Source organism: Phascolarctos cinereus, unplaced genomic scaffold (assembly GCF_003287225.1).
Source record: "Phascolarctos cinereus isolate Bilbo 61053 unplaced genomic scaffold, phaCin_HiC Scaffold_1;HRSCAF=81, whole genome shotgun sequence".
NCBI classification, from domain to species: Eukaryota; Metazoa; Chordata; class Mammalia; order Diprotodontia; family Phascolarctidae; genus Phascolarctos; species Phascolarctos cinereus.
The window spans coordinates 151949265-151965993 of NW_027555514.1; the positions used below are offsets into that span (position 1 = coordinate 151949265).

The 16729-nt window shown below is 34.7% G+C and overlaps 1 protein-coding gene across 7 annotated transcripts in view; it reads right to left on the reverse strand.

The window, feature by feature from the left end:
* Nucleotides 1–16729, reverse strand: part of CACNA2D1 (calcium voltage-gated channel auxiliary subunit alpha2delta 1) — a 665577-nt gene that overhangs the window by 113184 nt on the left and 535664 nt on the right. For all 7 annotated transcript variants that reach the window (XM_020984466.2, XM_020984468.2, XM_020984467.2 and 4 more), the window contains exon 11: nucleotides 4123–4281. In XM_020984466.2, coding sequence (XP_020840125.1) covers nucleotides 4123–4281 — 159 coding nt within the window. The remainder of the gene's footprint in view (nucleotides 1–4122; nucleotides 4282–16729) is intronic.

Consider the following 16729-nt stretch of genomic DNA (forward strand, 5'->3'; position numbering starts at 1 on the left):
AATGTTGCTTCATGGAAGTTGTTTGTAAAGTTTTAAACCATCAATAAACAGAAGAGGTATAGGAAATTGTGACTTATTTAGACTATATCAAAAAGCTTCCCTGAAAGTTTCCTCACCTTAAAAAAAAATAATAGGACTAGTACCCACATCTACCTCCCTGGATCTGTTGTAAAGATCAAATAAGTTAACATATATAAGGCTTTTTGATTACCTTAGAAAATAATATATAAATGTCAGTTGCTAAGTTGTTGACTGCTACCTGAAGCAACTAGAAGGAACAAATTAATTCAAATAGAAAATTCAGAGAAAAAAAAACCACCTTGGAATAGATGGCCATTGAGGTCCCTTCCAACTCGCAAGTTCTATAATTCTACAAAATACTTTCTATAAGCACTACAAAACCTTTCTGAATAGGAAATCATTGCTATCCATTAACTTGCAATTCACACATTCATTTCTTTATCCAGGTGATTAACATCTTCTCTAACTACACAAAAGTGAGACAACAAAAATTAATTTTAAAAAATCTTACAACAATGTTATCTCCAGGGCCTGAAGGAAAAAAAAAAAGTAGTTCCCTTAGAAGTAAGTTTAGGTTTATGGAAAAAGAATTAAATAACTTTTTTTTAAATTTGCCAAAATACTGAGTAGCAAAGAGCTAACCAATTTATAATTCTGATTTTTAAAAAAGTTATTCTAGTTTATAAATGTAATCATTATTATAGTTTGCTTAAATCCTTACCTAAATCTTACCAGTACATGCATATTGCAGGTTCATTTCCCACTACTGCCCAAATTTCAAGGAAAAAATAAACCTTACTTTCTGCTATGTAAAGAGAACTATATGGAACTGTTTTTAACTGAACAAAAGATCTTTTCATTAAATGATATTACTATATGCTGGAATTTTAGAATGTTGCAGGAATCAGTTTTAAGATAATATTACAAAAATGAAACTACTGGCATAAATGTGTTTTAACAAAAAGTGTTTTGCTTAAAAAAAATTTGTCACTTTCAAATGATGGGTCATTTTTTTGGTGAATGATCTGTTTCACAGTAAAAGAATTGTGACCCCATGTTCTCCAAAATACTCACGTCATAGGTTTACTGATTCCTAGAACTCTACCATTTATTTCCTTGGTTTAAAACTTTGTTATATGTTTAATTATTAAAATTTATCACTGATGTTGGTATGAACATTATCAGATCCTTTCCTGAAAACACATATTGACTGGAAAAAGGGGAAAGGCATGAAGGCATTGGGTACTAGGGTAGGTGATACGCGGACAATAAGACATTCTACCTACAATGACTGAGATTAGTTAGCACTGTTCATAACTTATTGAACACTAAATTCACTAGTATATCAGAGTACATTATAGTAAAATTATGGTATATTTTCATCTAGTTACAAAAAGAATCATGTGAAATATGAATGGATGGCTTACAGAGAATTAATTGGAGGTAAATTGTTATTTGAATAAAACTAAAATGAATAGGTAAATGAAATTTAGGCTGATAATAGGGTAGACCCTATGAAACAGTAATATTTCAGGGAGTACTATTTATAGAATTAATTCAAATTGGTATGAAAGGTGGTGCCGTGGGGATCAGTGAGATGTCTAATTCTATAACGCCTTCCTCACTGATGTGGAAGAGTGGATGCACTGTGCTGGAATGCAATTCCCACACTGCAAGAAATTAAAAGATGGTTCAGGGACCAATGAGGATTATAGAAATTCTATCTTACTATGTGAAATGGTAGGAGAGATCATAATGATATTCAACTTGAAAAAGGCAAGCCATGATAATTGAGAAAATTTTTTTTTAAAACAAAGATATTTCATATAGAAGAAAAGAATGGAAAGCAGAAATTCTGAGAGAGACTTTGGGAATAACTGAGCACATATTAGAAAAGCATTTGCAAATGTTGTGTGTTGGCACAAAAGGCCAATATGATTTGGATCCTATATGCAGAGGCAGCAGGTAATGAATCTGGGACTTAATATTTCCTCTCTAGTGAGATTGCTTCTGAAATACTACATTTGGTTTCAGGCACCTCATTACCAGACTATAATAAGCAAAACTAGAGGGAATGCAGAAAGGCAAACCAAAATAATTAAAAGGCTATGACCCAGAAAACTTGATTATTATTTCAGGGCCAAAAAAACTACATTTTAAAATACTGCTCTCTTACCCTTCTAAAAGTGAAATATTTCTAAATCTGTTTATAGTAAAAATAAATAATACTGCATTTCTCTTATTCTTTAAACACTGAAATGAGTTTAATATGTGAAATCCAAAATACATGTAATGTTTATGTATGTTTTTAACATTAAATGTTTTTCTCAATAATGTAGGGCTAAAATAAACTTAAAGATGATTGGCGAGATGCCCACAATCAACGGATTTTTAAATTTTCTATCAATATAACTTTATGCTACATTTGATAATAAATGAATGCCTCTAATTTGAATCAGCATCCATGCTTGGTTTTGTTTTTTCTTCTGGGGGAAGTTAAGAGAAAGGCCAAAAAAAGATAATAATACCATTTTCACCAATAGTCTTCATCAATAAGCAGACAATAATGCATTATATAGACAAAACAGAAGTATTATTTTGTTTCTTTTTTCCCTCTACTAAAGAGAAGGATCTTTCACTTTGAAATGATAGAACAAATGGCTACGAAGGGAGCAAAATAAAAACAATGGAAGGTATGATAAGAGAGCATCCAGTTATCCTTATTAAGTTAAAAACATGAAGGTTAGATGAACTATGTACTAAAACAAATGGCCCCAGAGGGCAAAATGACAAATGAGTGGAAGTTGCAGAAAAGCAGATTTTGAGGGGGAAAAAAAAGAACTCTATAGAGCTATCCAAAAATGAAATAGGTTGGCTGAGCAGACAGACTCTGTTATTGGCAGGAATCTTTAAGAGGAGGCTGGTTGTAGTTACTTTTTGGTATTTTTGTACAGACAATTCCTCCATGTAGAGGTTGGATTAGTTGACCTCTGAAATCTCTTCCAATTGGGAGATTCTGTGATGCCAGCGAAGGAGCAGTGTATGTCTTTAATAATTAAAGGTAATTTTTGTTCCTGCTGAGCTTATTCCAAAGGCACTGTGGAACTTGTAGTTCTTTTTCTGCTAGGCACTCACACAACTTCTCTCAGTGGCTGTAGCGTGTAGAATTACAGACACAAAAACCACTGAACACCCTGGTGATCAAAACAGGATGCTTAAAGCTAAGTCAACCCTCTAGTAACTGATGATTGAAAGTAAATGTCACAAGAAATGTACTAGATAAATTGAGGAAAGGTTCTCAAAAGATTCAAGTAAGTTCAACTCAATAAACATTTATTTTTTTTATTTTATTTTTTTTGGGGGGTGAGGCAATTGGGGTTAAGTGACTTGTCCAGACTCATACAGCTAGTACGTGTTATGTGTCTTGAGGCCGGATTTGAACTCAGATACTTCTGACTCCAGGGCCAGTGCTCTATCCCTTGCAACACTTCGCTGCCCTTCAATAAACATTTATTGAGGGCCTGTACTATACATTTTGAAGAGAAGAAAAGAACATTGCCTTTCTGAATAAGTTTATGCATATCTAACTTATACATAGCATCATAGCTTTTGACCTGGAAGAGACATCAGAAGCCAACAAGTTTAAACCCCTTGTTTTACAGATGAGGACAGTGAGGTCCTGAGAGGTTAAGTGACTTGCCCAGGGTTTCACAGCTAGTAAGTGGCTGAGGCAGCATTTTACCACTGGTCTTTCTGATTCTACTTTCAGCACGCTATTCACTATTCAGTATTCAACAAATATCACTCGATATGTATTAATTTGACTTTAGTGCAATCCTAATTCGATTGTTTGGGATGGGGGAACAAACCAAATTCAGGAATGATTCTAAAAGGAGTGAAAAAATGGATATTTCCCAGTTTAAAATGATCATATCCTTGAAGCAAAGCAAAGAAAAAGGGGGATGGTTGGCTTTAAATCAATGACTGCAAAATAGATGAAATGTACTATTGGCTTTTGCTGCAAATCATATCTGAAAATTGGACATTGACCTTCTGTTTCTATGGTTTAGGAATCATCTGAGAAGTGATAGGGACACTTACATTTAGCAGCTGCTCAAAAGCAAAACTAAAGCCCTTTTTGTAATCTGTGATGCCTTTAGCAGTGATATTGTTCACAGCATCTTTCAGCACTTTCTTGTTTCTTACATTTGCTTGGACAAGATGTTGAAAGCAGCTCACATCCTGGGCATTGCTGTTAAACTGAAAAACAAAATAATATATGTGAAAAATAAATTCATGGTTTCCTTTCCATTTTTCCCTTTTACATTTCCAAGCACATGGTTCTAGGTTGATTATCTTACCTTTTAAAAGGAAATCTAAGCATGTGGGCAAATCACAAATAGATAGGTCAGGTTAAATAATGGGTTTTAACTTCAAACAATGCCTCTACCTATGCTAATATGAACACACCACTTAAATTAATCTCAGTTTCTCATCTGTAAAATGGGGATGATGGACTAGCACCTTCATCTAAGTTCCTATTCAACTCACCATTGTATAAAGTCTATGATTCTATGAAAAGCTTAGAAAAGGAAGACATAACCAAGGTATTTGAATACGTAGAAGGCTATAGAGAAAATTCAATATTTCACTGCCTGATTAGGTAAGGCTTGTTGAGAGAATTTAGTTCTGAACAACAGGGTAGGGATTTAACAGATCTAAAGATAGATGGTTCCAATAACTAGTGCCACCTTGGGCCCTACCCTCATCTCTAGGACAATCAAATAACAGGACAAGTGAGCCTATCTGGATTTATGAGAAGAGGCAAAGTGCAAGACCACAGAGATTGTCAGTAGTGAGCAAACACTGATACTCAGATGATAGCAAATGCCTATGGATTAGGAAAATATCAGGTCAAAAGATGCTTCGGATTTACATAAAAAGGAGGCCTCTGTGACAACAGCATATTGTTTTAAGAGAAATAGCATAAAGTCTTAAAAGGTAAAAGGATCTAAAAGTGTGTATTTGCAAAGGTTATGCTGAACTGAAGAAGCTTCTCTAACAACCCGAACAAAATGTAAACAGTAGAAAGCTATGTGAAGATATTTGGGAAGCTCTGGCCTCAGAACTGACAGGCAATGCAATCCATTTGCCCTGGGTTGTTTGTTAGCAAAAGGGGCAATACAGATTTGTTGGAAGTCATATGTCATTTGTGTCCTAGAGTTTTGTATGTACAAAAGGCATCTCCAAGTGGTGAATTGATCTTTCTGCTTGAATGATTTGAAAGAAAAGTGTCTTGTCATGAGGGACTCCAGTGACCTGCTCTACATGTCTACACATGGGAGCAGCACAATTTGCAGAAGTATAGGAGAATAATGTTTATAGGAGGTGTGACTCTGTTAGAAATCTATTCTTTTATTAACAAAATATAAAGTGGGTCTTTTTAGAATTTTGGTGTTTGGGACCCAGAATTTTAATTTACATTTATAGCACTGTATTGTCTTTAAATTCTGAATCGTATGTTCATTTAACTTCGGAAGTAGAAGAATTTTATAAATACACTTTAGTTATTGCATCAGTTAAGAAACTGAGGTTAGGTGACAAACATAGGTAAAATGAGGCCTATAAATGAGGTCTTGGTTCCCAAAATGTAGGAACACATCACATATATTTAATTTAAGTTTTGTTTTTTTTTTTTTGCCTTGGGATTCTCCTTCCAACATATTAGATATATTATCATTCCACATATTCTTTACATCGCAACAAGCCACACACATTTCAACCTATCTGTATTATAATTTGCTTTCTCCTTGAAGTATTCTAACCTTTTATTGTCAAATCGTGGCATCTTAAAATTTGGATATGAAAAAAAGACTATAGCAATCACAGCAGCTAGGTGGCATAGTGGAGAGAGCACTGAAAGATCAAAAGACCATTTTAATTCTGACCTCAGAAACTGGCCATGTGACCTTAATCAAGTCACTTAACCTCTTGTTTGCCTCAGTTTCCACAACTGTCAAATGCTAATAATAATAATAGCATTTACCTATTAGGGTTGTCTGGATCAAATCAGATAATATTTGATGAGGGCTTAATGCACAGAAGGCATTATATAAATACTTCCTATGATGTTGATGATGACTTGAAAGAAGAGGATATGCTTACATCACTCATTTAACAGATGAGGAAACTGAGGGAAGGTGACTTTTTAGTACTCTCACAATGAATAGGAGTTCATAAAGAATGATTTAAAAGGTAAGAAAGGAAATGTTCAAAGACCACCTGAACCAAAGTATAAGCTTTGGCAAGGACTGCATATGCAGGATAGCTTATGGAATTATGTCCTCAGATTCTTATTGCTTCTTGATATTCAAATGCATTTGAAAGATAAATAGATACTCTAAGATAATTTGATAAAGTAAACAATTTTTTTCTCTATTGGAGACATTTTAAAAATCTATTTTGACTGCTGCAGCATAGTCCCAGAGTTATTTATGCAATAAACCAACATATGAATGCATTCATTTGATTCCTTTGTCTTTTTTTAACTTATATTAATGTGTTATAGAAATAGGCAATATAAAATGTCAGTGACACAAAATAATGTTTTCAGTCCCTTGTTCTTCAGTCCTAAAAGTGCTGCCCTCCAAAAATGGTTTTCTTAAATATGTAATTTATTGTAAATTTTGCATCAAACAATAATGAAATCAATTAAACTTGCATTTGCAACTAATAAAACTTTCAAAAGGCCTTTAACATAAAGCTAGCTATAGCAATTACTATCTTCCTCTGTTTCCTTTCATTATGTGTTCACTTGACACTGTATGAACATATATTCTTTCTTTCTTTCTCTCCCTCTATTCCACCCCACCCCCCACAGGCACTATGTATAATGATAACCTGGTTCTGCTTTCTTCATTTCACACTATTTTACATATATTTTCACCACATTTTTTATTCTTTGTATTTTTCATTAGCTACAATATAATATCCCAAAGCCCTGAAACCTGTTGGTTTTTCCTATTTAAATGTTTCCCTTGGTTTCTGTTATGTAGTTCAGCCATTCGAAAATTATTTGGCATCTAGAGGGTTGCCGTAAATGTCTTTGAAAATCGAGCATCTGAAACCTAAGAAGACTCAAAACAATATATTGCACTCCTTTAACCAAAGCAAGGCTTGCATTCATAGTTGGTGTGGAGCTAGAACAAAAAAAGAGACACTGGCAAGGGATACCTATAAAACCTGAAAATTAAGGATATCCATCCCTAGATTGCCTCTATTTTTCATGACAGGAAGATCAAAACAGTTTTAAAAGTAATATTTGTGAAAACTAAGGACTAGAAATACAAGGATGTTATTGTACCAAAAGCCTTCTATTGTTTGTGTTTGAAGTTGGCTTTCGGCCTTAGACCAAACACTTGACAGTAGCTGTGTGACCCAGGCAAGTTACTTAACCCCAACTAGTTAAAAAAATAAAATAAAGTTGGCTTTCATAAACTATACACAGAGATTACACTCAATAATTCTCTGTCTTCATATAGAATTATCAAAGCCAAAATTTGTTTGCTTTTATAAAGTGATAATTTAATCTGACTAAATTTTTGGAATGAATAAAAATCTTTAAACAATGAAAGTTTTGCCCCACGCTAAAATCATATTTGATGATGAAAAAATTTTCAATTGCATTAGGGTCTTCCTCACAGTGGGATTTCTAAATCATGATCAAGAAAAACCTAGGCAGTATTAGAAATAATAGAGAATTTTTACTTGACACAGGAAAGATAAGAGATAAAGACGGGACCCATGAGTTCACTGATATAGGGAACTCTCTGCAAATTACAGTCTTAGACAGTTCACCCAGAGTCCTGAAATGTTAAGTGATTTGCCTAGTGTCACATAGACAGGGTATGGCAGAGAGGGAATATCTTCCTAGTTCCAAGGCCAGCTTTCTCTTCATTCTACCCCATTTCCCTGGACATGGTATAAAGATACACTTGAAAAAAGTATTTCTTTCATAAAATACCATAATCTAAGACGTACCTGAAGTCAGGAAGACTTATCTTCCTGAGTTCAAATCTGGCCTCAGACATTTACTAGCTATATGACCCTAGGCAAGTCACTTTACCCTGTTTGCCTAATAGGTTTTCTCATCTGTAAAATGAGCTGAAGAAGGAAATAGCAAACCAGTCCAGTATCTCTGCCAAGAAAACCCCAAATGGGGTCATGATGAAGAATCAGACACAACTAAAACAGATGAACAACAACACAAGTGTGTGTGTGTGTGTGTGTGTGTGTGTGTATGTGATGACTTCCTTTTCTTCCACACTCATGTTCATGCCCTAGAATGTCTGTTTTCTTATACATCTGAGGGTAACTTCATGGTTTTTTGACTGAGTTGGAAAGATGCCTAATTATAGCATTTCATATAAATACCTCATAACTTTCTCATTCCTTTACCTAGACAATATTTTGCAACAAATCACTATTCATTAATCTCACATATATCTTGTTTGTACATAGTGGTTTTTATGCTTTCTCCCCCTTTAGATTATAAGTTCCCTGAGGACAAGGACAGTTTTTTACTTTCTTTGTATTCCCAGTGCTTAGGGCGGTGCCTGGCACAGAACAAGCACTTATAAATGCCCTGATAACTTGTTGACTTCCTAAACACATGTGTACACACACATACATATATTCATATATTCAAAAGTATTAAAATTGAATTTAATTCAATGGAAGTGAACACAAATGAACATGACTATGTCTTCTTTCTGGTCTATAAATGGTTTGATGTCAAGAGAATCCCCAGCCCTAGGTTAATGTCTACTTTCAGTGAGGATTCATAAAATGAATGGGAAATCTCTCTCCCCCTTCATATCTCTGTGTCCCTCTCACATACACAAACACTCACATCCAGGGCTTAAACCATGTAGAACTTATGCATACCATTTAAGCCTTAGGATAGAGGTTTTATGAAAAGCAGAAGTAGAGAATGATCAAATTCATCATAAGCACAGTGTCAAAAATATGAGATGGTAGAACCTTCAATATTAAAACTCTAAGGTCCATTTTAGTTTTTTTTTTCTGGCACCTAAATGGAATGTCTGGGACTGAATAATAATAAATCTTCAGTTGGGCAAGTGGGCATTGGAAAATTTCTAAAGGACCAGGCCGGGTAGCATTAAAAGGTAAGAAGCAAAGCCCAGGGCACTTAAAAATGCCTTTCCATGTAATTAAAGATAATAGCTATTTAATATTTGACCTTGTAGTATATTTGGAGGAAGCTACAGGAGGTTTAAAAATAAAAGTATCAGTGTGTGTGTATACACATGCTCCTACATGAGTGTTTTGTTTTGTTAGGGAGAGAAAGGTGATGTAAGGTGTGGCTGATAATACAATTAGGTATTTAGGTTTGGAAGGGATTTTAGAAGCCAACTAATTCAACCTCATTAATAATCCAGAGTCAGACCAGCTTTGGGGTTCAATGGATACAGCACTGGTTTGGAAACAGAAAGACATTTTCCTGAGTTCAAATCTGGCCTTAGACACTAGCTGTGTATTCCTGTGCAAGTCTCTCAATTGTTTGCCTCAGTTTCCTTCTCTGTGTAAAATTATCTAGAGAAAAAGAAATGGCAAACCACTCCAGTATCTCTCCCAAGAAAACCCCAAAATGGGGTCATGGAGAATCAGACATGATTGAACAACAACACAATCTAACCTCATAATTTCACCATGAGGAAATTAAGTTTCAGACATGGTAAGTGACTTGTCCAGGTTAAAGACAGAGGCGCAATAGAAACAAAGTCCTCTGACTCCAAATCCATTACTCTTTCTGTTGTATCAAGCTGCATCCTGGTTTTAATGATAAAAATCAATACACTAGAAAAAATAAATATGAATCATGAGTTTAAAGTTGGCAGAGGGCCATAAAAAAGGTTATTTGTTTGGTAGAGTTAAAGCTATGCGCAGTTTTCAAGGCTAATTTCCCAATAAATTTAATTATATTGCTTTATACTGTAGATCAAAGAGATTAAAAAAAAGTTATTCTATCTGGAAAAGGAGAGAAAGGGAAATGGGTAGGATATTAAGGTGCAAGTGGCTTGCTTTTATTTATTTATTCACTCATTCATTCATTCGTTTGCTTATTTATTTATTAATCTATTTGTTTGTTTGTTATGGCTAGGCAATGCAGTTAAATGACTTGCCCAGGGTCACACAGCTAGCAAATGCTATGAGTCTGAGGCTGGATTTGAACTCAGGTCCACCTGAATCCAGGGCCAGTGCTCTATTTGAAGCAATTATTAAGGAGGTTTTTTTTTTTTAGGCAATTGGGGTTAAGTGACTTGCCCAGGGTCACACAGCTAGTAAGTGTCAAGTGTTTGGTCTGAGGCCAGATTTGAACTCAGGTCCTCCTGATTTCAAGGCTGGTGCTCTACCCATTGCACCACCTAGCTGCCCCTATTATTAAGGAGTTTGATGCCATCATTAATTACTCTAAGTCACAGGTTAACTTGGGGTCTGTGAATCGTTAAAAAATATTTTGTTAACTCATTCCAATATAATTTGCTTTCTTTGAAATCCTACGTATCTTATTCTATTAATTTAAAAACAACATTCTTAGAAGGGCCCATGACTTCCCCAGATTTCCAAATAGGTCTATGACACAAAAAACATTAAGTTATATTTGGATTTACTGTTACAAGTTAAATGAAAAAGAAAAAAGATAAATTTTAAGTGGTAATTGTTCTTACTGGGATGCTTATATTCTTAATGTGTTTTAAATAACTTTGTAATCTTATCTTCCTCCTACCAGCCTCACAATATGGATTAGATATGCTCAATTTAGATGTAAGTTTATGGTAATTTGGATATGATCTTATTTATTGAAAAAAAAAAGTTGGTCTATAGCTAAGTTTATCTGATTGGAAAGTCCTTGAATTGGTTTTTCTTTTCAGAACCTATGCACCTTGTCCATAGCAGGTAGGTACACTGAACCCAAACAGAACTGGTGTATAAGACTAACAAATCTGCAGGGGCATATTATTCATCTTTACAGATGTCAAAATATTAGAGAACTCACTGCAACCTCAGTAATATAATCACACATGCTCATTCATCCATTTATATATATGGAAGAATAGAAACAGACCCAGTTTTGACCACAAGATGGCACTGTAGGAAAAAACAAAATGTCCAAAGTATGTGACTACCGCAGCCCGATGCTGAAAGTGTGGATGGATAATTTTCCAGTGTTGCCTCTTTTTCCAATGAAAATGTCAAACGATGTAAATTTTTATGAATGTCACACATTTTTTTCATTAAACTCAGATTACTTTTCTGTATGCCTCCTTTTTTATGCCTTATCTAAATTCAAAATAATATAGAATACTTCTGCTATAAACTATAGGAGATTGAGAAGAGAAATTTATGTTGTAGGAAATATATGTATACTATAAAACACTTGCACCATGTGTGACCACAGTAACAGTCAGGCAAAAAAAAAAATCAGACAAATTACTCTTTTAAGATGCTGATACGACTTCCTTTCGAAGTTAGTCTAGACCTGGAAGAAGTTTCACAATATAGAAACTTACTCTAAAAATTCAGTTTGACTTTTGAAAGATAACTTCTTTGAAATCTCATTGGGAGTACTAAAACAGGGTCTTCCTGACTCCTGATCCTGGAAACATTTCACCATGCTTTCTTTCCTCAGCTAAAATCACATAATTATTTCTTATACTTTGAAGCTTGGAAGTACCTGGATATATAACTTGGTCTTACAATACAATACTATTGAAATGGATTTTATCTGTCGAATATTTGAGGCAGAAAGTATTAACACGATTAAATAATACATAAGAAATGCAGATTTAAAAACACTCAGCTAGCACAATGCAAACCACATTTGGGTATAATTGTTGCTGAATTTTCAAGTATGAATTGTTACCATTAATTTATCCTCAAAACTAACACAACTTGAAGGTCTAGTTTACCTATGTGTTAATAAAATAGATTCTCCTATGGTATTATGCCTAGTTAGGGATAACCTTATAAAGTGTCATGGACAAAAAATAAAGAATTAAGAGCAGGTCTATAATAATAAGTGAAACAAAATAATAGACACAGCTTACACAACTTTGAAGGGCTAGTGTACAAATATTAGTGAATATCACTATCGTTTAGTGGAATGAATGTTAGACTAGAAACAAAAGATCTATGTTAGAATCTAAAGTCAGCAAATTAACACATTTGTGATCTTGGGCAAATTACTTCTGTGGACTTCAGTTTCCATACAATCTCCAACGTCCACTTTGTTTCTGATGCTCTATACTTTCATAACCTATGATCAGAGGTATATGAAATGGATCTAACCTGCAGCAAGAAGGATTTAAAGGTATAAGAAGAATTTTATGGTAATAAGGGTTGTAAAACATTGTAGTTGTTCAGTCATTTCAGTTGTGCCCAACTCTTCATGACCCCATTTGGGATTTTCTTGGCAAAGATACTGGAGTGGTTTGCCGTTTCCTTCTCCAGTTCATTTTACAGATGAGGAAACTGAGATAAACAAGGTTAAGTATCTCGCCCAGGGTCACATAGCTAGTAAATATTTGAGGCAGGATTTGAACTCAGCTTTTCCTGACTCCAGGTCCAATGCTTTCTCCACTGTGCCACCTATCTGCTGGTAAAATATTGATATGACTTAAAATATGTTGTTCTTTATCAAGAACTTATATAACTTATATATACTTATATAACTCATACTTATAACCCATTGTCATGGACATATTGATTCTATTAGTAGTCTTTGAAAATGTGCTGTAGATTGTTTTTTGAAAGAGTGGTGATGAGTTTTCACTGATCTACTTTTATCTTCTCTGTTTCTCCTTGAGACCAATGGCTGGGGATGGGGTTGGAGTATGTTAGCAGAGGGAATGAACATGAAATGCTGTTTTCATTATCCCCATGACCTAGCTGAAAGAGCTTATATAATTGCTGATAGTTTTCTTTAAGAATTACAGAATCAGAGATTTAGTGCTGGAATTGACCTAAGAGGTCTTCAAATCTAAACCCCTCACTTTTCTAGATAAAGAAATTGAATCTTAGAGAGGTTGAGGTCACTTATTAAGCATGGCACAGTTAGGAAGTGTATACAGCAAGAAAAGTGTATTAAAGCTGAAATTTTAGATGCCACTCTATCCCAATGTTCATTGAAATTACTACGTAATTTCAATATTAAAATCTGAGAGAAAGTAATGGAATTTATTAAGTTTATTAAAAAATCATATAACAGTTTGACCCATGCCTGAGCAATAGGCTTCTTAGACTAATGAGTTGCTTAAAGTAAACAAAAATGCTAATGTAAGAAAAATAATATACATTAAATGCAAGTCTGTATGAAACCAGTTGCGACATTTTTTTTAAAAAATCATCTTTTTTCAAATGGAGAATATTTAGTTCTTTAGGAAATATAAGAATGTTCTGAAATTAGAGAGAAATGTGACCTAAAGTTGATTTTATCAGCTTTGAATATTTCTGTGTGTAAGTTCAACAAAAATATCTTGAGCAAGTGCTGGCTTGGGGGAAAGATACAAAGTATGGATAAGACATGACTCCTGCCCTCAGGGAGCTTATGGTCTTATAATAGAATAATGTATATCAACTATTATATTTATCTGAAAAGTTTTTTAAAAAATATTTCCATGTGAGGGTGTAGGAGGACCAATCTTACTGAGAATTTCAGAGAAAGTTTCATGGAAAGTAGTGTTTAAGTTAAAGGTTGAAGGGTGGGGAGGTTTTCATACCATATGTTTCAGAATTTTGCTATGAGTGACAGACAAACACAAAAACCTAGAAAAAATATTAGTTGAAAGGAAAATAATAGAAAAATCATTTATGATGAATATATTAGATTAAAATTTAATATCCAATACATAAGCAACTACTAAAAATATATAAAGGTAACTTTTAGTATGGTGGGTAAGTGGCAAAAGGAAGGGCATATTCCTCAAAAAGAGGAAATACTAATTACTTGAACATATACTCATTCTTACTAATAATCAAAGAGAAGAAAGTTGAAATAACTCCAGGCATTAATTCACACTCATCAAACTGGCAAAAAATAATTGAAGAGGATGGAATTCAATGCTGACCAGCTTAAATTCAATTGAATTCAATAACTATATGCTATTTGCCAGCTAAGTACTAGGGATTTTGTGCTTAATACTAGGTATATAAAGACAAAAATTAAGTCTTTTACCTCAAGGAGTTTTGTTCATTTTGTCAACAAAACAAATACGTATATACAAATATAAAAAATTGCATGTAGAAAGTAATTTTTGTGAGATGGGGACAGCACTAACTAGGGAATTGGGAAAGCATCATGTAGGAAAGGACACAAAGCTAAGCATTGAGTGGAATTAATGATACATAGAAGAAAAAAGTGAGGCGGGCAAGCATCCAGGTATAGGGACAACTTGGGCAAAAACACAGATGTGGAAACTGAAAGTTTTATCTAGAGACCAGCAATTAGGCCAGCTTATTAAGCACATGTAATTTGTAAGGGAGAATAGCATGAATTCAGCCTAGAAAGAACTTTTTTAGCCAGATTATGAAGGCCTTCAAATGCCAAACAAAGGTAGTTCCATTTTATCCTTCCTTGGCATTAGAGAGCCAGATACTGAAGCTTCTAGAGGAGAATGATGTGGTCAGGCCTATGCCATAAGAAGGTAAATTATGCTTTTTTTGGGGAGATGAATAGGATGAAATGTCCATGGAGACAAATTAGGAAGCTATTTCAGTAGTCTGAAGGAGAGGTGATAAGAACCTAAAAAAGGGGTAGTTAGATTGGGGAGAAAGAAAGATGGGAAATTTTGTAAGGGCAAAATCAACAAGACTTGGCAGTTGAATGAATATGAAAGGTTAATGAGAAGGGTTAAGGATGAATCCTTTATGAACTGGAGTAACTTAGATAATGGTACCATGAATAGAAATAGAGAAGTTGGAAGGAAGGTTGGGAGAGAGAAAATAAATTCAATTTTGGGCATGTTAAGTGGAAGATGTTTATGGAAAAATCAGATGGAGATGGCCTGTGTACTGGTAGGGATGCAGGACTGAAACTTAAGAGAAAATTAAGGGGATATAGGAGATTCTGGAGGCATCTGCAAAGATCTGATAGAGGAAGGCCCAGGAACTATTGACATTATCAAGAGAGTACATAAAGGGAAGTGGAGTAATTCCAGGTCAGAGCCTTAGTGTAGACTAATGAATAAACAGCAAGAATGGGTGATGGTCCTGTAAAGGATATTGAGAAAATTTAGCCAGATAAGTAGAAAAAAAAACACGATGGATTAATAATTCTAATATATCATTTTGCAAAACAAAATTATAATAAATCAAGTGGGTAAACACAAATAAAGCACATGAAGAAATTCAGTAGGCAAAGAAGAGAGAGAGAGAAGGGAACCGTGTGAACAAAGGCACCAAGGTGCGAAATCAAAGGTCATACTCAGCTGTCAGAGACTGGTACAATTTGACTGGAGTACAGTGTACCAAGCCTTTCAAGCAGAGTAGGAACATGATGAGAAAACAACACAAGAAAAATTATTCTAGCAGAGGTGCAAGAAAGGTGTGGACAACAGGGAAGAGAGAGTGGAGGCAGCAGGACCTGTCATAAGGCTACTGGAAGAGTGTGAGTGGGTGGTTATAAGAGCTTAGACTAGATGGTGTTCTTGGGGAAGGGGCAAACTTGAGACATGCTCAGGCACTAGACTCACTAGCAAGAAGGCCTTGGTAACTAACAGATATGTAGGGTTAGTGAAGGCAAGTGATAGTAGAAAAAAAATAACACCAATATTTCAAACAGGATGGGGTAATGGGAGAGAATGGACGAATAAAGTTAAGAATAGTGGATTGAGGGAGAAAATAAGCTCTCTTTGGGGTATTAGATTGAGGCAGTGATGAGAAACCTAAGAAGAAATATCCCAAAGCCAGTTGGAGGTCAGTGTCCACAGCACTGAAGAGACTTCAAAGCTGGGAAGTAGAGATTTGGGATTCATTTGCATAAAGATGGTAACTGAAATCATGAAGTGAATAAGATTGTTAAAGGAGCAAGTAAAAGGTGAAGGATAGACCAATATTAGGATGCCAAGAAAAAGAGATGGACTTAAAATTTCTTTATCTGATCATAATTTTGTATTATTCTTTCTTTCTGTATGCCTTATCACTCCCAAGCCTGTTTTTCATCTTCACCATGGCTTTCACCCTTCATTTCTTTCTCTGGCCATTTTTACTGGCTACTTTCCTTTCCACTCTCTATCTCATTCTCTTGGTCAGTTGGTTCAACTCTATACCATCCCACACATTCAGATCCCACACTTTGCAAGGGCCAACCTTGGATTCCTCCTATCATCTGCCTCCTTCATTCCCATTTACATGCTGCTAAATAGAACTGGAGAAAAATAAGAAAACTATGCTGATTGGGTACAATACAAATTTTTATTCCATTATCTCAATTTATGCTAATAGCAAAATTTGTGCATTTAGCACAGTGCTTGGCACATAGCAGGCACTTAATAAATTTTTATTGCTTAACAGATTGATTTGGCCCTCAGCAAGGTAATCCTTTTTCAGCCCCTTAATTGTCCCACAGGGGCCACTAAAAACCTTTTTATCCCTCCTTAATCTTCCTTTAGCAATCTTTCTCCCAAAT